At 31.5% G+C, this 22,671-nt stretch overlaps 1 protein-coding gene across 9 annotated transcripts in view; it reads left to right on the top strand.

The window, feature by feature from the left end:
- Myo10A (unconventional myosin 10A) overlaps window positions 1-22,671 on the top strand; it is a 113,803-nt gene that overhangs the window by 31,895 nt on the left and 59,237 nt on the right. For all 9 annotated transcript variants that reach the window (XM_080167378.1, XM_080167377.1, XM_080167374.1 and 6 more), the window contains exons 8-15: window positions 137-201; window positions 5,336-5,568; window positions 5,894-5,979; window positions 6,809-6,981; window positions 7,319-7,415; window positions 12,964-13,105; window positions 20,863-21,059; window positions 21,262-21,360. In XM_080167378.1, the coding sequence (XP_080023504.1) occupies window positions 137-201; window positions 5,336-5,568; window positions 5,894-5,979; window positions 6,809-6,981; window positions 7,319-7,415; window positions 12,964-13,105; window positions 20,863-21,059; window positions 21,262-21,360 (1,092 nt within the window). The remainder of the gene's footprint in view (window positions 1-136; window positions 202-5,335; window positions 5,569-5,893; window positions 5,980-6,808; window positions 6,982-7,318; window positions 7,416-12,963; window positions 13,106-20,862; window positions 21,060-21,261; window positions 21,361-22,671) is intronic.

Below are 22,671 nucleotides of genomic sequence, written 5' to 3'. Positions count from 1 at the left end.
AAATAGCATTTTGGAGGCTGCAAATTTGGATTATGAACAAAAATATATTAGACATGGGTTGAATTTTTCACTTTCAATCATGAAGAACCGACGATTGAATAATAACAGATTTTTAAAAGATTTTATTTCCTTTCAGAAATGATAACAGTTCAAGATATGGCAAATTTCAAGAGATATTCTTCAAGAATGGAGTTATTTCAGGTATGGACATATAAACTTATTGTTAGTAAATGTAGAGTTGCTTTGCTAAAAAAAAGAAAGCAGTTGAAAACTGATAATCACTCCACCCCTTATTTCTGAAATTAATTGAAAATTGAGGAGTGGGGTAATTTGTTTCGGCGATATCCTCTTAGAAATTTCTTTTAAAAATTCTCCCCCGACAGAACTATGACTCTGGCAGAGAACGCAATTTTTTAAATTAGGTTAGGTTATAGGTTAGAGGGCCGAGCGACTGCAGCTAGGCAGGCTAGGGGGCCGAGCACTGCGGCCAGAGTCTCATAGTTCTAGTTGAAAAAAATCCTTAGAGGATAATATATTTTTCCCTATGTAGAGGCCTTGCGTGACTATAATAACTCAATATAACAGAACCACCTGACCTAAAGCAATAAACATACAAACATGAAACTATACCCCTTTATTTTCAATTAATTTTATAATAGAGGGAGGTTTATCGATGATTAAAAGAGTAATTTGTGTGAAAGCGCAAAGCAGATCTTTAAACAAAATATTGTGATAATTTTGCGACGTTTAATGACAATTTTTGCAGGTGTTAACAATAGATTTGTTTAGAATGATTATATTATTTTGAAAAAGGTTGAAATACTCATGTGCAAATACCCCCCAACAAGCTTATTCTTTTTCCAACATATTTAGATTAGTAAACTTATTTGATTTTGAAATTGTTTCTTAACCACCATTCAAGTTTTTTTTCTATCTTACAGTTTTTATTTTCATATATTCATCTATGTAAAAACTCAAATCAACAATACAAAATAAAATAAAAATAAAGTGAGAAAATTTTTGCTCCAAGGACCTAATGTCTTTAAGATTCAGCTGGATAACAAAACCAGTTCCTAAACAGGCAATCCAACTTTTCGGAATGTTTTGCACACAAGCGGGTTTAAGTACGAGGCTCTTGTTATTTTCTTAAAGGGCAGTGGAATTTAAAAAGGGTTAGAATCATTCTAATAATTACATTTTGAGAAATGTTTTGCACATGGTCTAAAAATCCACAAACGCATGAGAAATTTTTATAAAAAAAAAAACTACAAATCATTCTTTTATTTTAACAAATACAATTTGTCTTACTAGTCTTATAATTTATTTTGTTAATGATATCCTCTTCTTGTGCTATCAGCTGCTGCCCTAGCATTTAGGTGTTGCAAGGGGCTGCAAAAATAGCTTTAAACCAAACCAAGACATAATTCTAAAAATGAAACCAAAATGAAGCCTAAAACCATCATGGGACAAAAGTGAAGCGTACCTAAAATATAGAACCAAATATGTTCAGTTGTTATTGAGAACTTAAGCTTCAGACTAAAAAAAACCTTACTACTTTATATAAAAGAATATGCTGATTTTTGGGACTTTTATTGACTTTTGATTGGTTGGTCATTTTCTTATCCCTTTAGATTTCTGCTAAGACTGCTGAATCGTTTAGGTTATGAGTTTTAGGGTAGATTCAAAAACGTCGTTATAAATCATTATTCCCCCCACACCCAAATAATTTTAAGATACCACTTAAGGAGTTTTGTTTAATATTTATTTAACTTCATTTCTTTCAATTTTTCAAATTAGATAAAAGAGCATGAAGCAAATACCATGTTTTAAGCCTGCTATAGTTAGGTACATAAACTTCCACTGTGTATTTGGAGAGTGCTTTATTTTCTGTCGATAGATTGTTTTATTTCTCTTCATATTTCCTATGCTTCATTGCTATTAATATATGTATATATGGGTTATTTTTGTTGATATTAATTATGATGTACATCAATTTAATGTCCACTTCTATGTTATATAAAAGTACCCAAACTTTTTTATGTCAACGAATGAGATAACATGTCTATAGTAAAGCTAAAGGTAGTCCAGTTTTCAAATGGATTTTTAATTAGATCCAAATTAAAACCTTTGATTTTCCAAAATAAAATTGTCCATTTGAGTAGCCTACCGTCTCATGTAAAAATGACATAATAGCACACGATTGCGATTCTTCATATGCAATAAATTTGAATGTAATTTTTGATGAATTAATTATGTTTTTGCAATGTGAAAAAATAGTAGAGCTTTAAAAACAAATCCTAAACAGAATATCTGTTTATCCTGTAGAATCTCGCTAACCGCTGAACTGATATGGTTCTCCTTTACAAGGTCTAAGGAAGGATTATAACTATTTTTTTGGAGGGTACCACAAACCTCCCAAAATGAATTGCACTCAGATAAAAATAACCACCCCCCCCCCTCCCAAATTCTGAGGAAGCTAAGTATTTTTACCAAAGAAGGTGTATCAACTTTTTTGCTTTTTATTTAAGATAGCTAGCAAGTTCTTTCAGTAAGTAGTAGATGTAAAATTTTTCATAGAATTCAGATATGCAATCGTTTTTTTTTGTAGACCTCTTATTTTTTAAGTAATTTAAGTTTTAAAAAAAAATAATTAAGTCGGTTTTAAGGTACTAAAATGCAACAAAATAAAAGAAGAAAATGGCCAGTATGAACAAAAATAGTAAGATCTTTAATTTGACACCTTACTTTTAAAATTCTGTTGAGTAATTATTGAAAAAATCTATTTTTTTAACCTCGGTTTAATAAAAACTTTAGACCTAAATATTTTCTCAAACAGACATAAAAAACATGGGTTCATATATACCTTTAGAATCAGAAAAATATTACGAATCCATTCTAAGCGAAATTGAAAAAGTTTTAAAAATTGTAATAAAAAATAAAAAAAAATAAAAAGTTTATTTTAAGAATTGTAACTACTAAACTAGCCAATCACAAATCGCGAAAATTGACGAATCGCGAAGCTTAACCTATAAAGTTAACCAATAGAATTGCCAAAAAAAAGGAGAACGTTCATACAATATATACAATAGATACTACAATAAATATAGTGATATTACAGAACATGTAAAGAATGAAAAATTATGAACAAATATGCAACAGTCTGTTTATAAACTTCAAAACAATGCAGTTAAAAATACATTATTGTTTCTTGTGTTTAAAAAATATCTGCTACATTGCATTGTCTTTTGTTTAGGTTTTGTTCAGGTTTTATTCAAGCTAACCCTTTAAAGCCGAAGATTATGATTCTTAAAATAAACTTATATTTTTTATTTTAGTTTTATAAAAGTTTTTCAATTTTGCTTAAAATGAATTCGTATTAGTTTTCTCATTCTAAAAGTATATATGAACACATACTTTTTATGCCTGTGAGAGGATATTTTTAATTTCAAAGTTTTAATTAATCCAAAGTTAACAAAATAGATTTTTTCAATAATTATTTAACAGAATTTTAAAAGTAAGGTGTCAAATTAAAGATCTTACTATTTTTAATCATACTGGCCATTTTCTTCTTTTATTTTGTTGCGTTTTAGTACCTTAAAACTGACTTAATTATTTTTTTTTAAACTTAAATTACTTAAAAAATAAGAGGTCTACAAAAAAACCAATTGCATATCTGAATTCTATGAAAAATTTTACATCTACTACTTACTGAAAGAACCGGCTAGCTATCTTAAATAAAAAGCAAAAAAGTTGATACGCCTTCTTTTCTATATAGACTTATTAAACATCATTAGAATAACGTTATGTTCATGACATATAAGTTTTAATAAAAATGCCACTTCAAAATGAAAATTTCTATATACATACAAAATTACACATATCATATTTTATTTTAAACTTTTATTTCATCAAGTTTTGAAGATTTTTGCTACATTGTAAAAAGCCTAAATAATCTTTCAATGATCTCTTCCTGACGTATTATAATTTGAGAAGATGCATTTATGTACAAATTACATACACACACACACACCCACACACACATACATACATACATACATACATACACACACAAACACACACACATACATACACACACACACATTTATACACACACACACACACAAACTTACACACACACATACACACACATAAATACACACACACACACATACACACACACAAACACACACACATACATACACACACATGCAACACACACATACATACATTCATACACACACACACACACACACACACACACACATACATACACAAGTATTATATCAAGGATAGGGATATAATATCATTCTTTAATTATACTGGTACCCAAAGTTTTATAATCTGTATTATCTAACAACTTTGGGTACTTTTATTGCGTGTCCAAACTTTCTAATAATTTTAATCTACATCAGGGGTATTTTGTTTATCAGTATTGGGTATGCAAAAAATATACCGTCCATTGTATTATCCCTTAAGATCCCAGGAAAGGGAAATAAAAGATTTAAATAATTAAAAACGACGAAGCCCAAAATACATAACTTTTGCACCACGTCGTCTTCCTGTGACGTCATAAAATGAGGGAGATGAGAGGAGAAGTGGGAAAGATAATCCCTAAAAAAGAGATGGAGAATATGACGTCAAAGGAAGACGACGTGGTGCAAAAGTTATGTATTTTGGGCTTCGTCATTAAAAACTCTTCCTTTAGGCAGAAATAGTTTCAAGATTTTATATTCCTTTCCCTACATAATTATGCAAATTAATACTTCTTTCTCATATACTTATGCAAAGTTGGTAAATAAGACGGATAAAATTATTCTTTCTTAGATTCCCAAAATACAAACTTCTGTATTTTGTTGCATTGAGTAGTAATAATAAAGTATTGACTGTTTTCTTCAATCTCTCTTTTTTATCTATTTTTTCTCTTTATCTCACTCTTTTATCTCTTTTTCTACATTGCCCTCTTTCTTTCTATCTATTTTCTCTCTTTTCTATTTATCTCTCTATCTCTCATCTTTTTCTCTTTTTCAATATATTTTTCTCTTATTATTCTCTTTCTCTATCTTTTTTCTCTTTCTTTCTCTCTCTCTCTCTCTTTCTTATTTTTCAACCACTCTTTCTCTTTTTTTTCTCTCTCTTTCTTCTCTCTATCTCTATATTTTCTCTCTATTCTCTCTATCTCTATATTTTCTCTCTCTCTATCTCTCTATTTTGTCTTTTTTCTCTGTGACTCTCTTTTTCTCTTTTTTTCTCTCTCTCTCTCTTTCTCTTTTTCTCACTCTCACTATTTCACTTATTCTTTCCCCTTAAAATAATCTTAATATCTCGATAATTTTAGGTTCCAAGATAACCGACTACCTGCTAGAAAAATCTCGCCTAGTAACCCACGCCCCCGAGGAGCGTAACTTCCACGTGTTCTACGAGCTGTTGTCCGGCCTCACGGACGAGCAGAAGGGCAAGTACGGCCTGATGACGGCCGAGAAGTATTTCTACTTGAACCAGGGCGGCAGCTGTGTTATCGATGGCAAGATGGATGGGGAGGACTATCAGAATTTGGTGTCGGCTATGCAGGTATAAATTTAGTTTCCTGATCTGTTTGCATGATGATTCCTGTGACAGTTAGGTACGATTTAGAGAGAGAAGCAACTCTATAGTCACTACCAGAAAGTCCAGTTAAAACTTTATGAAAATTTCTTTTATTGTGGTATTATTTTCCTATTTATCTGATTTTTTTAGTACTGATTTCTTGGACAACAATGTAATTATTATTAAACTTATAGATATATCTTCTGATTACAAAATTTTAACACTCTGCAATTGTTGTCATAATAGTTAATTAAGCGATAATGTATTTTCAAATTAATCAGTACAGCTTTTATTTTTTTTTAAATTTTAGGTTCTTGGATTTACTCAAGAAGAACAGGATGTAATATTCAAGATTATTTCATCTATTCTACACTTGGGAAATGTTTATTTCCATAGGTAAATCTTTTGTGTGATTTTTTATTATTTTGGCTTGCCACAATTCTTTAATGTTTCCAAATTTGGTATTTATAATTCCTATTAAAACTAGGATAACAACATCCATAAATAGCAAATTGCATGTTTGAATCAGCAAAGTGAGTTATAAAGTAGATGTTATGAAAGAGAAAGGTTATGCGATCAATCATCATAATACAAAGTAGAACGATGTTTGTTTGTCTGTCTTGTTTGTTTGTAGCGAAGGAACTCGCTAACCGCTGAACCGATCGGGTTCTCCTTTACAGGGTAGCTTCTCATAGGTCCCGGGAAGGTTTATAACTATTTTCTCGGGGGCTGGGACACCCCTAACCCCCCCCCCCCCCAAAAAAAAAATAGAGGTTAGGGGCGAAACCGCTAGTCATTATTAAATCATTGAACATCTAAAAAATATAAGTGAATTTGTCTTACGCAGCATGAGCTACATAAAGTAAATCATGTACTGGATGCTCTTTGCCATTAGTACAGAGAATCATTACACAAAATTTCAGTCATCTATCTTAAATAGAAGTCGAGAAAATCATATGTCTCTATTAGTAATACGGACGGACTGTCAGACAAAGTGAATTATAGTGTAGCTTTGCTACTAAAATGTGTTTATTATATTAGGGTTGGGCCGAATATCTGGCAAACGTTCCATATCCGGCCGGATAACCGGATATCCGGCATTAAAAATCAGCCGGATATCCGTTATCCGGATAGTTTCATTATCTGGTATCCGGCCGGACATTGAAAATGGCCGGATATCCGGCCCAACCCTTTATTATATCACTAACATCATCTTGTGTTACAGAAAGCAACTGAAGCACGGCGAGGGTGTGGAGGTTGGCAGTGACGTGGAGATCAAGTGGGCCGCGCATCTGCTGCAGCTCAACGTGGCTGGCATTGTGAAGGCCATGGTTCTCAAGCAGAGGGAGGAGAAGGGGGAGGTCATCACTGTGCCCCTCAATATAGATCAGGCTTTAGGTAATTATTAGTTTGTTAATTTTACCCACCCCTGCCTCTTATTTTAAAATAATGTTAAAATAAAGGAGGTGGATTAGTTTTCCTTTAGGTTATATTGGAAACAGGGTAGCCCTGCAGGGGTTAGACATTGAAATAAATAACTACCCCAACCCCTCCCTTTTACATTTAGTTAAAAATTCTTTTGTACATTTAAAATTTTGCAAGCATCTTTTTCGCAAAGGTTCCATAAGATTTATTTCCTCCGTAGGGGATAGAAAAATCATAATCAAATGCTTTTACTTGCCAATATCCAAATTATATCCTTTTTACAGTACGGATTAATATATTTTATTTTTAGATGCCAGAGATGCCCTTGCTAAATCGCTGTATTCCACCTTATTCAGTTGGATTGTCTCCAGGCTTAATAAGATTATTAGCGAAAAATCCTCTAGAAGGTAAAGAAGTTGTATCAACTTTTTTTTTTATAGCTAGCCGGTCCTTTTAGTAAGTAGTAGATGTAAAATTTTTCATAGAATTCAGATATGCAATCGGTTTTTTTGTAGACCTCTTATTTTTTAAGTAATTTAAGTTTTTAAAAAAAAAATTAAGTCGATTTTAAGGTACTAAAATGCAACAAAAAAAAGAAAGAAAATGGCCATTATGAACAAAAATAGTAAGATCTTTAATTTGACACCTTACTTTTTCAATTCTGTCAGGTAATTATTGAAAAAATCGATTTTTTTAAACCCACGAGAATAAAAACTTTGAACTCAATTTTATCATTTCACAAGTAAAGAAATATGGGTTCATATATACCTTTAGAATCAGAAAAATATTACGAATCCATTGTAAGCAAAATTGAAAAAAAAGTTTACAATATAGTATATAAACTACAATAAAAGGAATTATATGAAAATATCATATTATATTGTACAGGTAACGTCTTAACTTTTGAATTGAGTATAAAAATGGGAAGGGGGTATAGAGGGGGTAAAGAGGGGGTAAAAAAGGGAAGACGATAGTGTTGCCAGAACAAAAAATACAATTGGCCATTTTTTAATTTTTTAATTTTTTTACTTTTTTTCAATTTTGCTTACAATGGATTCGTAATATTTTTCTGATTCTAAAGGTATATATGAACCCATGTTTTTTATGTCTGTTTGAGAAAATATTTAGGTCTAAAGTTTTTATTAAACCGAGGTTAAAAAAATAGATTTTTTCAATAATTACTCAACAGAATTTTAAAAGTAAGGTGTCAAATTAAAGATCTTACTATTTTTGTTCTTACTGGCCATTTTCTTCTTTTATTTTGTTGCGTTTTAGTACCTTAAAACCGACTTAATTATTTTTTAAAAAAACTTAAATTACTTAAAAAATAAGAGGTCTAAAAAAAAACCGATTGCATATCTGAATTCTATGAAAAATTTTACATCTACTACTTACTAAAAGAACCGGCTAGCTATAAAAAAAAAGTTGATACACCTTCTTTGTAAAATATAGATATAATTATGTTCTAAATAGCTTAGATTTCCTTTATATAGTATATACTATTTGAAATTTTTTTTGTTTATATTCTTTATCTGATTTTTAGTGGAAATTTATGTATTAATTGTTACATAAAGCTTAGATTTTCCCTGTAATTTTGAATATCGATCCTTCTTAGATTATTCTTAGGCTAAAATCTATTGCAAGACCAATTATATTTAGACGGCAAAATGTAATTTTTAAACAATTTGTTTGATTAAATTTATATATTAAATTTCCCATGGTGCAAAAATACGATACTGGTTTATTTTTAGTTTAGGTTACCATTTTTTCATTATTGACACATTTGCACTCTTCTAGTAATATATATACATATTACTTAGTAAGTGGATGATAAATTTATCATGTAACCAAAGTTTTAAAAAACACATTTTTTAATAAAAAAAAGTTTGAGTGTATTTAATTTAAATCTTGATTAGTTGATTAAAACGATCAGTGTCTTAAACTTTTAAAACATTAATTTTTTTTATATACAGAAGAGTTAATTCATTTGAAATGTACATCAATTTGACGTCCATTGTCTTATCTTTTTAGTTGCACGACATTACTTAAAAAAATTTAACTAATTTTTTTTTATAGAATAGTTTGCTTTTCGCTACATGTACATAAAAGTAAACCATAAAACGTCAACCACATACATTTCCTTTTCAACATTAAAGTATGTTGTAGGTTACTTACTGTTTAGCCTTTTATCTTGTAAAATCTTTTGTTTAATCCTTCCAAACGAACATCAATAAATGTTAGATAAATACGTATTAAATATAAAATACTTTGTCTAAATACAAAATTCCAAATAAATACAACTGAATATTTACTACATGCTAAATATGGACACATTAACGTTTTAAGACTTGATTTTAAAATGATTAGCCTATAACAATGTGTCTGATCATACTCAGAATCACTTTTTAGTGATTATTTCTTTTCTACTAACAAAATTCGCGATTATGTAAGCATTTTTCAATGCAATTGACCTATCCCTGTATTCTTGACCTTATTATCGGGGAGGGAGGGGATATTGGACTGTTTATTACACTAGTCCCCAATGTTTTCTGATAATTTTTCATAATTGTTGGATTAACAGCTTTGGGGACTTTCAATGATTTCAATGATTGCTGTTTCATTAAGTTTAGTGTCATAATGTTTAAACCACTAATATAATCTACAGAAGGGGCAATCACTGTAGAAATTTATCGACCATTGTCTTATCTCTGTATTCATGACAATATTATACTGTATTTATTGGTGGTTTTAATTCAATTTGTGCACAGCGTAACTAAACAACCGTAAAATTAAATATAATGCCAAGATGGAAAAAATAAGGATATAATACAAAATATAGCATTTTAAAAGCGAAGCTTTTCTATAATTAGGGTCGGTCCGTACGTCCGCCCGAGATAGATAGCTTTTTTCCCGTTAATTTAGGCATGTTAGAATTGTCCTATCTATTTCAAACTTTGCATGGTGTTTCCTGTAGTAGTTAGGTACGATGTAGAAAGCGTAGCAACTCTATAATCATCACCAGAATGTCGGTACGTTCATTTTAATCATGTTGATTAAGTCCTAAAAATGTAAGTATGTACAATGTTACATAAACATTATCCTGTATCATGCAGTTTTTCAACAATTTTACTTACAATTTTGCTTCGACATTTATACATTTATATTCTTATTATTCAGTTCTGACACTATACAAGTGTTAGTGTCCGTTTGTCCTACCGTTTCAGTGCTTCGCTTTTATGGATGTTGTCATCCTTGTTTGATAATAACTCCAGGAATATTAAGGGACGATGAATTGACGTGTATCTGCAATGATGATAAACAAAATATCCCCTTCTGTAGATTATAATCATAAGTTGCTAAGTTTAGACACTGATAGTTTTGTAACAACCAATCAAGATCTAATAAAAGTACCCAAAGTTTTCAAAGCCATCCAATAATAGATCGTGTTCTAAAACTTTGGGTACTGATGTATTTTCAGTCCAATGTCCCCCTCCATCCCCGTGATATCCTATATTTTACTAATTAAAGGGTGTGCAAAAAAAACGCGTTGATTTTTAACATTAAAATTGCGCGGCTTGTGTTAATGGTAGAAAAAGGTATGCATACCGTTAGAACCACTATGAAGTCTACTTTTAGGAAATTTAAGAATGGTTCCTGTTCTACGTATAGTTAGGGAGCTACGTGGTAAAATGTTCCAACTGACGTAAAACTTGACTTGCGAGTATATAACTAAAAATTAGAGAAAAGATTTTGCAAAAAGAGATGCGTACAGTTTTAAATTCAAATTACACAAAATTGTAAACTTACAAGATTCGCCGTTAACGAGATCTGAACGGACAAACAGGCATAGTAAAGAAAGTTAGGGTTATTAGAACAATCTTTGCATGTTAATAATTCATAATTGCAATGTCGCACATAAACTTTACACATTGAATGCAAATTTTAAGAGCAATGATTTTCTACATTTAGTGTCTTAGTCTTTCTTTAGTTACGGATAGCTATGATCATTAATTTAATCAAGAATCGCCCCAATTATTGCAGATTTTGTATGATGATTCCTATATTAATTAGTTACAATTTGTAAGAGTAGCTTACACATAATAATTTTCTTGGTTTTTCATATTAAGAATTTTATGACTTTTGGACTATTTGATTTTTGAAATATTGTTTCCTAGGACTATTAGGCACAATGTAAAGAGCGATGTATTTTATAATTAATTTTTAGGATATCACTGTATCATATTAAGCATCGGATAATTTTATATAGAATTCTTCTAAATTATATTGAATATTATTTGCGTTTCTACTCTACACTTGTTAGTGTTCATTTAGTAATTCAGCTTTGCTTTTTATGAATGTTGTCATCCTTGTTTGTCTTGCTTCTTAACTTTGAATGCAACTGGTAGTTGCATAAGCAAACATATCATTATCAAAACATTTATGCAAATACACATGATATATGTCAGTAATCATTCCCGCATAAATCCATGTTGTTTTAAACTAGTAAATCTCAGAAAATAATTGACCTATCAATTTTAAACTTGCCATAATGATTCATGCAATAGTTAGACACACTTAATAAACTTTTGTAACTGTGTAATCTAATGCCCATTTTAGCTGTTTTAATTACATTTTAATAGAACATAATTGTGCTATTCACTTGATTCCTATAGCCATTTGGCATAATTTTGTAAATGAAGAATCTCTATAATTACATCTTAAAATGTAAGATATAAATCATGTCATAATGTCAAAAGCTATTAAGCCATTTGGTATGATATAAACATACTAATTATTTTAATACAAAATTAACACCTTCTTAACAGTTTACGAAATTATATAATTGAGAATATTTCATTTTAGCGGACGTGATTGCACATGACACGAAACATATTATCAAGTTTTAATTCCTTCAGCTTATCAAGCGCTACATCCTTTTTTAGTAGTAAAGCTACTCTATAATTGAATTTATTTGTCTGTTCGTCCGCTAGTTGGTTAGGCCATGATTTCCCCGGTTGCTATTCAAGATAGATAGCTGAATTTTTTGTTCCATATTTCAATGAAAGCATCTACTATTTTTTATACCTGGTCCGTCGGTCTGTCAGTAATGCTATAAAACACATAGAATATAAAAGTTTCATTATTTTTACCAAATTTTAGTTTTGATTTATAAATACTGAACATTTGCCCTTTGCTCATTCATTCAATCGTGATTTTTTAGATTTGCAACTTATGGATGGTTTCATCCTTGTTTTTGTATTTGTTTTAACAATGTAATTACTATTCAAATGTTTTTATTCATTTAATTTAAATTGTATGCTTAATTAACATTCAAGTAAATTAAAACCCATGAATTATATCTTCTGTCAGTTGGATTAGCACTGCATCATAACAAAAGATGTTAAAATGGGTATATTAGTACTGTAATAGGGATGCATTTGGTAAAGTCAGTCAAACAGCATTAATATGTAAAGTTAGCTCAAAGGTCGTGCAATCAAAGGATTAGTTTTTTTAATTTTACAACTTACAAATATAGAGCTGGATGTTTTATTGTCAAAATGTACCAACCTCTTCCAAAAATACAATAATACATAAAGTTTTCAAAAGATCAATTATTTCTAGCAAGTCATACTCATAAACTCTCTTACTTTTGGGTGTTCCGAGGCATTACTACCAGGCATTAATGATAGACAGACAAACTAACATTAGCTAACTGTAGGTTAGACTTACTTTGAGGCTATTTTATTCAGGGAGGTAGGGGCAATGTAAATTACATTGGTATTCATAGTTTTATAACCACATTATCTTAGTTGTTGGCTCAATAGCTTTGGGTTTGTACTTTGTATTTTTTTTGATCGACTAGTAGGGTCCAAACTATACAGCCAATAATTTTAATCTATAGAAGGCGTAATTTTACATATTATATTTCATTTATATTGTTTGTTATATTTTTAGGTCTCCCAAGAGCATAGTATCTATTCTGGACTTTTTTGGATTCGAGGATTTTCGTGAGAACAGCTTTGAACAGCTGTGCATCAACTATGCTAATGAAAATCTTCACTATTTCTTCAACAAGCATATCTTCAAGATTGAACAGGTACACATTTATTCAAAAATAATTGATGATATACTGGTGGATACGTCCCTAGAGGCCTCTGGAGGCATTTGATGTGAAAGGTGGGGGGGAGGCCATTCTTTTCCATTTACAGTTTTAGATTTTTTTGGGTGGGGATTATTTTTTCCAGAGGTAGATTTCTCTTGGGAGGATACCCTTCATCAAAAATTGTTATAAACCTATGAGAAGCTACATTGTAAAGGAGAACCATATAGGAAGAATGTTCAGTGAGATCCTTTTGTACATACAGACAGATATATATACGAAAACAGTCACAAAAAAGTTTTCAAATCCTACATTGTTAGGTGACGGAATTTAAAACATAGAAGAGGACTAAATTACCAAAAGTATTCAAATGCAATGAAGTTCTATTAATTTCTTATATTATTATTAGCTTGTTATTGCTGCGCTTCTTATGAACATAATTGTGCTTGTTATAGAATTTATATTTAAGCAATGATTATTAGGAATTTAAGACAAGCCCCTCTGATAAATAATATTGGAATAGGACAATGGACGATAATATAATAATCTCTCCAATTTTTTATGTAAGATATTCTTCTTTTGATAGATTATAATGATTAGATATAATGAATAATGTTTGTCGATTACTTTAATATGCCATTGTTGTTGTTGTTGTAGCCATGATTCTCTGAAGTTAGGACTCAGATGCACACGGAGACTGGAAGTGAGAATCCTTTGGCCAATCTTAGATTGGTAAGCTTCGCGCACAGCTGATTGTATTCTATGTTACATTACAAGCTGACCTGCAATTCTCGTGGAAGCTACTCAATTATTACATCACCCTGGCCTAGAGTTTTGGCAGGTGTTCCATATTAAGCCACCCTAATTAATGGCACTCTCATACCAGGAGCATGGATGAGGGAAAGCATGTTTAGAGCTGCATGATTTGTAGACTCCTAACTTCCTACAAATCTCCCCCCTTACAACCCTAGGGCATCTTAGGGAAGGTTGCGTAATCATAATCTGACAAATTGCGACAGCATTTGTCAACCAAGTACATTGTCATATCCCCCCTCGTTATTTAAGACAAGCCCCTATGTAATGAATAATAATATTTTGATAAACATTTTCTTTGTCAATATTTACTAATCGTGCAAATATCAATATTTTAAAGTCATTTTTAGAAGTGCAACTACTCTTATTTTATCCCATAAAAGTCAGTCAGGCTTAGTAACTTATAAAGATTGACTTTAACATTAAAGTAAAGAATAGAGGGGGCATGAGCTATATGTAACTTTGTATTGGGTCTTTGAATTCAGGTAATAGCGTCAGAAATATAAACACAGCTTAGTCCCTACAAAAGAACAGAGTGCAATTTGCTAGCAGACTAAAAGGATCTTCGCCATTAGGACCAATGAGTTGTCTAGATTATACATCTATGCATATACATTACTAAAAATTTTTGTTGGTGCAAGAATTTCAAAATCTTAATTAGTTGAAAATTACGTTTAACATGAAAAAGCTGTCTTGCTTCGCTACTTTAAGGCATTATTGTCCTTGTTAATTTTTAAATGAATCATGATTGTAGCTTGCTTTCATAAGTTGCTTTATTCGGCTTTGGACGGAACTTAAGATGTTTGAATCATGTATGTCATTTGTGTATGGAATACGCCAATCAATGTGTTACTTAAAATATAGCTTTCCTGTAGTACAAAAAAAACTTATTTTCTAGAACTAAACAAGTATGACAACATCCATAAGCAGCGAATCCCCCAAAAATCATATTTTTCAAACGGGCAAATAAAAGCAAGGGGCATGTATGTCATTGTCTGACAAATCACAAAACACAAAAATAGAAAATCTTGAATAACAGTCATTTACCTTATACCGTTTCTATAGGACGGACGGACAGGCGACATATTGACATTTTAAATTATATATGTAGTAGCTTCGCTACTTTAAAAAACATGAATAAAATAAATAAAAATTCAGCATTGCTTTTAACATAGCTAGACGTAGAACATGAGAAAGAGATACTTAATTTTATTGTATATAAAAAGCGCCAATTAAAGCTGAGATCAAATGAGATATCATTGTAACAAGGATGATAACATCCAAAATGCGAGACAAATCTAAAAGTAAAAGAGACGAATGTTCGCCATGTATTCGCGAAAATTTGCGACCCATTCGCATTTTTTCGGCTGGGTAGGTAATAGAAGGTGTAATTATACCTCTTAGGGCAAAGCCCCTAGAGGCTAGTGGCGAAGCCGCTAGTTAGATATAGAGTAACCATCATTCTAATAAATATTTCAAAACTTGTTTTAAACTGAGTTTCTGATAAGGACGCTTCTAAAGGAGTATACCTAATTATTACAGGAAATATGACTAAGACATACTGACAAACTCTAACTTAGATTTGCTTCAATTCTAAATAAGGGAATGCTTAAACAAGGCCATCTTTTTTCTTCATCTTAATTACTTAAAGAAAAAAATCTACATTCCATTGTTTCTTTTTTACAATTTTATTTTGAATTTTATAGAATCATTTTTAATAGTTAAAATAGAAACCTTCACAAATTTAAATTAAATAGTCGCAAACATTCTCCGACCAATTTAAAACTTTTTAAAAACTTAAACCTCAATCGACTCAGCTGGTAGCGAGATTTTAATGAAAAAAAGAATGCTACTTAAGAATAATTTTTTGCTGATTAGTTAGAAAAAAAATATTTAATATGGTTTTAATGAATACTAAAAGCAATAGACAACCTATTATACATCCAAAAATATTTTATTTATTTGTAACTAAATGTAACTTCACTTCTTATGGACATAACTGTCCTTTTTCTTATGTAATTCTTTAAATTGCATTTTAAGAATTATGAAAGTGTTGTTTTGTTTTTATGTTCCGTTGTCATTGCATTAAAAAGGGGTGAGGCAAATTCAAAGTAAATAAATAAAGGTTTTCCAGAGCTGGATCTTTAAATGTGTAGCCGTTGCTTTTGCCGCTGCCGTAGCCGTAGCTATGACCTTAGCCGTAGTCGTATCCGTCGCCACATCCAGTGCTGCCAATAAAACATGGATTTAAAAATGGTGCACTGCCGGCTATCCTAGAAATATGGATCTCTAAAATCTTCTATGGCCCACCCAAAAAATAAGTTATTTTTATCAAAGAGATAAAACTATTATGCCTAAATAAATGCGTAGCCAGTTTGATTTAAAGATCGCTATTAGGTTAGTGGCTGTACCTCTGGCAGCGGCTACACATTTAAAGATTCAGCACAGTATGGCATCGAAACCGATTATTATATCTGCATGATTAGAACGGGTTCTCAGTAATAATAAAAAAAAATCACGTATAGCATCGATTTACAGTTTTCTACGAATATTAAATTAAAAATCATAAAATTAATTCAGCTTTGTTAGCCCATGGCTGACAAAACTGGTTTAAATCTTATAATTTTTGTTCTGGGGTTGCTGGCAATCTGAGGGAAACAATAAACATTCAGAAAGATTTGATTGCTTAATGTTAAAGTAATGGTTTTTATTACAAAAGAAATTTACTGTCGATTGACAATTCATAAAATAAGTATTCTTTATAAATATTAGAAGACAAATACGTTTATATTCTTCAAATTAACGCAATGTTAATTATATAACTTTAACAGAAATTCTTTTATATTACCAAAATATCCTTTTGTTGCAGAGGAGAAATATTTAGTATTTAATCACAACCACAAAATCAAACGACAGATTATTTAACCAGTTACAAAGCTTTATAGACCTGCAGACGGTAATGATTATAAAGTTGCTACTCTCTGTAAATCATCTTGCATAGTTTAAAATCAAAAAGACATCTCTAACATACCTAAAACAACCATAAATGTTATTATTTACTGACGGATGAACCCTAATTATAGAAAAGCTTTGCTTTTAATAATCTCTAATCTTTCTTTCTAATGCGCAGATTTTTTTTGAAATTGCTTCAATTTTTGAATATAGTTACATTTTTGACGTAACTGTATAAACATCATACAAAGTTCAAATAAAATTAAGCACTGAGACCTGCATAGGAATTGTATAATATCAGGGAAACAGTAAGTTAATAAATTAAGTTGAATAGACGTATAATCAGTGGCGTGTGGTAGGGGGGTAGAGGGTAATGGTTTTACACCCCAATGGTAAATCGCTGTGTACTCCAATGACTATAATACTTTTAGAACATCTATGAAATTGCAGGAATGAGGGGGAGACAATGTCACCCGCTGCAAAAGTCTGAAACTTGGCGGGAACGGCTTCGGGCCTTCGGCCACTTTGAGCCAACAAAATTCAAATAATTTATATCTTTTTGATTTTACTGAACAGTGAACACGGAAAAGTCTTTAAAAAACGAAGCGATAAATGACTATTTATAGTTTGCTTACTAGTGATTTTATTTGCCTATTAATTTACTAAATACATATCTTCCAACCCTGGCACTAACTAAGTTAAAGTGTGATTACTTTCATGGAATTTGCTATGCAGTAATTGAAACCCTTTTTTATGCAAATTTGATGGATACATTTATACTTTACTACATCAATCAAAATTATTTAAACTGTACATTATACTGCCAAAGATTTATATAAAACATGTTTCTTCTTTTTAATCAACTAGTGGCTTCGCCCCTAGCCTCTATTTGCTTTGCCCCAAGAGGTTTGATCAAACTAATTTTTCGTATTTTAGATTTTAAAGAAAATTTATAAAAAAAATGGGGGGGGGGGGTTAAGGGTGTCCCACCCTCCAAGAAAATAGTTATAAACCTTCCCTGGACCTATGAGAAGCTACCCTGTAAAGGAGAACCCGATCGGTTCAGCGGTTAGCGAGATCCTTCGCTACAGACAAACAAACAGACAGATATCGTTCTACTTTGTATTATAGATATTTTTGGTCTAAATTCAATTTGTTATTCAATTCAAATGTTAAAAAAAAGGTAACATTGTACAATCTATCGAAATTGTACAAGAAAGTAAATTTAATTTTGGTTGATCAAAATTGCATTTCTTAGAAACTGCAAACAATTCATATTTGATTTTCTTTTAATGCTATTATTATACCTCTAAAGCTCATCTTTAAAGTTTCAAAGGCTTTTCAATCAGTGGCGTGCGAAGCACTTTGTCTAGGGGGGGGGCATTTTGATTATATATACTAATTTTAAATAAGGGCGTTTTAAGGGGTGGGATTATTTGATTATGGGCCTTCTAGTTCTTATTCCTTCTTCCCCATCCCTTTTTCCCATTTATATCCCACATCTTTCCCCCCCCCCCCCCATCTCTTCTCCCCCATCCCTTCTCCCCACCCTGCAATGACCGAAGGGAAGGGAGCTAGAAAGCATCTTTGAAAAAAAAGTACAGAAGATAATTTAAACTCCCCCCCCCCCCCACCACAAAACATTTTTTATGGGTGGAAGGGGATGTTATAAAATCTCAGCAGGAAGGATGAATAACCTCATTAAAAAAATTTTGGGGGGGGAGATAAAAACACTCATTTTGGAAATAATTTACCAAAAATTAACCTAATATGTAAAACTGATTTTAAATATTTATTTATTGTATGACAACAAGGATGACAACATCTTTAAGTAGCAAAGCACAAAAAATCATGAATAAGAATACAGACAAGTAAATTTAAAGAGCATCTGTTGAAATAAATATATATTTTAGGTAGAAAAAGTCACAAATCCTTTTTCCTGTATGTTGTGTGATGACAGTCAAAGTAAATTACATACTGGATGCTCGAATCAGCGAGAAATTTTATTTTTTTAAATATTATAATCCACAAAAAAATTACTTGTCCTTTCATCTACAGATATAAAAATCTCTTAGAAATATAGGGTATAGTCTCTTTTGTGGCAACGCCTCTTAAGGGGCATTTCGTCGTATTTTCATAGTAGCTTTTAAAAGGTTATTCTAGGTTAAGTTAGGTCAGGTGATTTCCCTGCAGGGTTAGGCAATTGGCCCCGCAGGAGCTATAAATAGGTGAAAAGCTACTGTGAAAATACGACGAAATGCACCTTAAGAGGCAATGTCACAAAAGGGACTATACCTGAAATTTAAAAGATACAAAAATAGCCAAAAACGTCCTGAAAAGCAGTCAAACCTCTATGAATTTTTAATAGTTAATTATACTCCATAATGATGGGAATGTTAACATTAAGTTTTAGCCTTCTATCTTTAATTGCAGTTGAAAAAATCACATTTCCCCCTTAGCATTACGTACTGACAGCCATAGTGAATTATAGAGAAGCTAAAAAGTTATATCAACATATCCTACCCTCTTTAAATGGCACTTTAAGCGCACCTAAAATATTTACTCCCCCTTTGAACTAAAATCAATTAAAGACAACAAGAGTGGCGTATTTTATCAGGTTAGGAATATAGAGTGTAGTTAGTTTTAATGGTTTTTAATGAAAATTGCCATAAAAAAAATGTCTTTTTGTAAGGGTATGTACACAAAAAAAAGGATAAACTTATCCTGAAAATAAAATGACATCATATATAGTTATTCATTTAGACAGACATACAGTGTTGAGAAAAAGGCTTAGATAAATATCAACGCTGTTTATTTTTTATATAAAATAACTTTTTGATTAAATATTTGTTGTTTACACATGTTTTTAAAGAAATAAAAACACAATATACAATGCAATGTGATAAAAAACAGAAACCGCTTGGAAGGGCGCGAAGCGCAAATTTTTTTCTTCAAATATGCAGGGAGGGAGGGGTTTTTGGGCTATTTATTACACTAGTCCCCAATATTTCATATAAAATTTTCTTATTCGTTGGCTCAACAACTTTGGGGACTTTAATGGAATTTTGATTGGTTGGTTAATTAAGTCGAGTTTCCATATCCACTAATTGTAATCTAAATAAGGGTTTGTGATTTTGTGTATCATCATTGGGGATGTACAAAATTTCTTTGGTAAAAAGTTTATATTATACCAAATAAAATACTTCCTATTACCTGGTTTGTTATGTTCAGTGAAAAAAGATTATAACCTAATTTCTACACTAATTAAAAAATTTGGTAAGGTTAAATGAATAGTAACTGTCTGTTTGGCGCGAAGTGCCAAAAATTTTTTTTTTGAGTATTTCTTGATCTTTTTTTTTGAAACTGGGATAGTTTTGCTTTTTGTAGGGTAGGGGGCAAAAAGGGGCATTTTTATTGACCAGGGGGGGGCAAAATGGGGCATTTTTCAACATTTAGGGGGGGGCAGGGGGGGCGGTGGCTAGGGGGGGGCAGGGGGGGGCGTTTTGGTCGCTAGGGGGGGGCGTTTTGGTCGCTAGGGGGGGGCGATTGCCCCAAATGCCCCCTTCGGTTCGCACGCCACTGTTTTCAATGGATATCGAATACGTGGATGTTGTGACAGGGTATTCTTTGTTGCTAATTTAGGTTGATAATATACATATATAGTTCTCTGATATTGTTCAATATGTTTCTTACTGGTCAGGAGATGGGGTAGGGAGGGGGGAAGAAATATATTACCAGGATATGCAAAAATCTCTTAAAATATCCATGTATTATATATTCATTTTTTAAAGGATGTTTTTAAAGCCAATTACTAAAACCTACTTAAAAAATCAATATCATAGCTAATCAATATAAATCAAAGAAAGGGGTTGGGTAGTTTTTGCTTCAGTAACAATAATCTTAAAATTGTCATTACACTTTTATTTATTGACATGTTTATGCAAAGTTTTCAAATAATACACCAATTGTATCACTTACTTTGTATTAAGGCTGAGTACAGCAAGGAGAAGATCGAGTGGAACCCCATCCCCTTCACCGACAACCACGGGATCCTGCACATGCTTAGCAAGAAACCTGTCGGTATTCTCCACCTCTTGGATGATGAATCCAATTTCCCGAAGGCCTCTGATCTTTCCTTCTTGGAGAAGTGCCACTACAATCATGCTCTTAATGAGCTTTATTCTAGGTATTTTTTTTGTTACTAGTGGATACGCCCCTAGAGGCTTCTATGGAGATACTTAAGGGAGAGGAGGGGGGGGGGGGGTGTTAAATCAACCCTTCACTTAATTTTAGTTTTTGAAAAGAAAAGGATATTTCCAAAGTAGAAATAAACACACAGACAGACATCCTGTAACTTTCATAACATTAGTAAATAATATCTATTTTAGGCCGCGTATGAACTCACTTGAGTTTGGCATACAACATTATGCTGGACAGGTTTGGTACAATGTCGAGGGGTTCCTGGAGAAGAACAGAGACACGCTAAGGTAATTCTTTTTCTCTGAATAAAAACCGGTTTTGACATCTAGGGGGAAAAAAAGAGTGACTACCCCTGTCTATAAGAATGGATGTAGAATATACGTGGATTTACAATTTATTTATTGGTCAGTTCGTTCATCCAGTAGGAGGGGAGCTACAGTTATTCCTTTATTAGATTACATGATAATCTAAGATCTAAGTAATAATACATCCATTTCTATAAGATAAATACACAGTTGAACCTTTTGGAAACGGACAAAATTAGTTATAGAGCAGCTTTGCCAACCAAACAAAAAAATATGAATGTCCTTAAATTTCATACTAATTCATTTTATTTTTGGTTAACAATTCATGTTTCTAAGACATATAGCAAAACTTACAACTAATGCTTAGTAATAGTTCCTTTTTATGGGTTTTGTAGTTGTTTAAAACAGTTACAATGCATCTTTAGTTGTGTGTCTACTCTATAATTCATTTGTTGTGGATCTCAAATGATTATACACAAAACTACTGCAATTAGTGGTTAAAACGTTTGGATACTTAACTTAATGTACCAACCAATAAAATTTCAAAGTTGTTAGGCCAAATCTTATCATAAAACTTTGGGGACTAGTGTAATAAACAACCAATTTTCCCCTTCTTTCCTGGTTTTATGGGCTTTAATCATTCTCTTTAGCTTAGATCACAAATCATGCAAAAAAAAACATATCATCAATCTAAACCTAAGGAAGAAGAGGATATTGGCCTGTTTATTATGCTTTTCCCCAAAATTTTATAACAACGTTTTCTTATTCGTTGTCTTAACAACATTGAGGCCTTTGAATTTTAATTGATTGGTTCATTAAGTTGAGAGTCCAAACGTTACAACCACCAATTGTAATCTACAGAAGGGGTAAATCTATGTGGATGTACTTCAATTTATCGGCCATTGTCTTATTAATTTAGAACCCTAATTATGAAGTTTTCTCTGTAGCTTAGATCACAAATCATGCAAAGAAACTTATCACAAATTTAAACTAAAGGAGTAGTTTCACGAAAGGCATTTGAACTTAATTTAGTGAACCGCATATTTTTTCCTGTTTAATTGGTTAAACTACATTTATATGGCATATATTTGAAAGAATTTCAATTTTCTACCACGTAGTTTTTAAAATATCAAGACTTGAAAATCGTCTTTTTGCGATATTTTAAAACTACGTGGTAGAAAATTTAAATTCTTTCAAATATATGCCATATAAATATAGTTTAACCCATTAACTAGCAAAAAATATGCGGTTCACTAAATTAACTTCAAATGCATTTCGTGAAACTACCCCTTT

This window comes from Acartia tonsa, chromosome 7, assembly GCF_053477335.1.
Source record: "Acartia tonsa isolate MP-2025a chromosome 7, ASM5347733v1, whole genome shotgun sequence".
Taxonomy (NCBI): Eukaryota; Metazoa; Arthropoda; class Copepoda; order Calanoida; family Acartiidae; genus Acartia; species Acartia tonsa.
The sequence above is the reverse complement of the archived record's forward strand: the minus strand, read 5'-3'. Positions and strand labels throughout refer to the sequence as shown.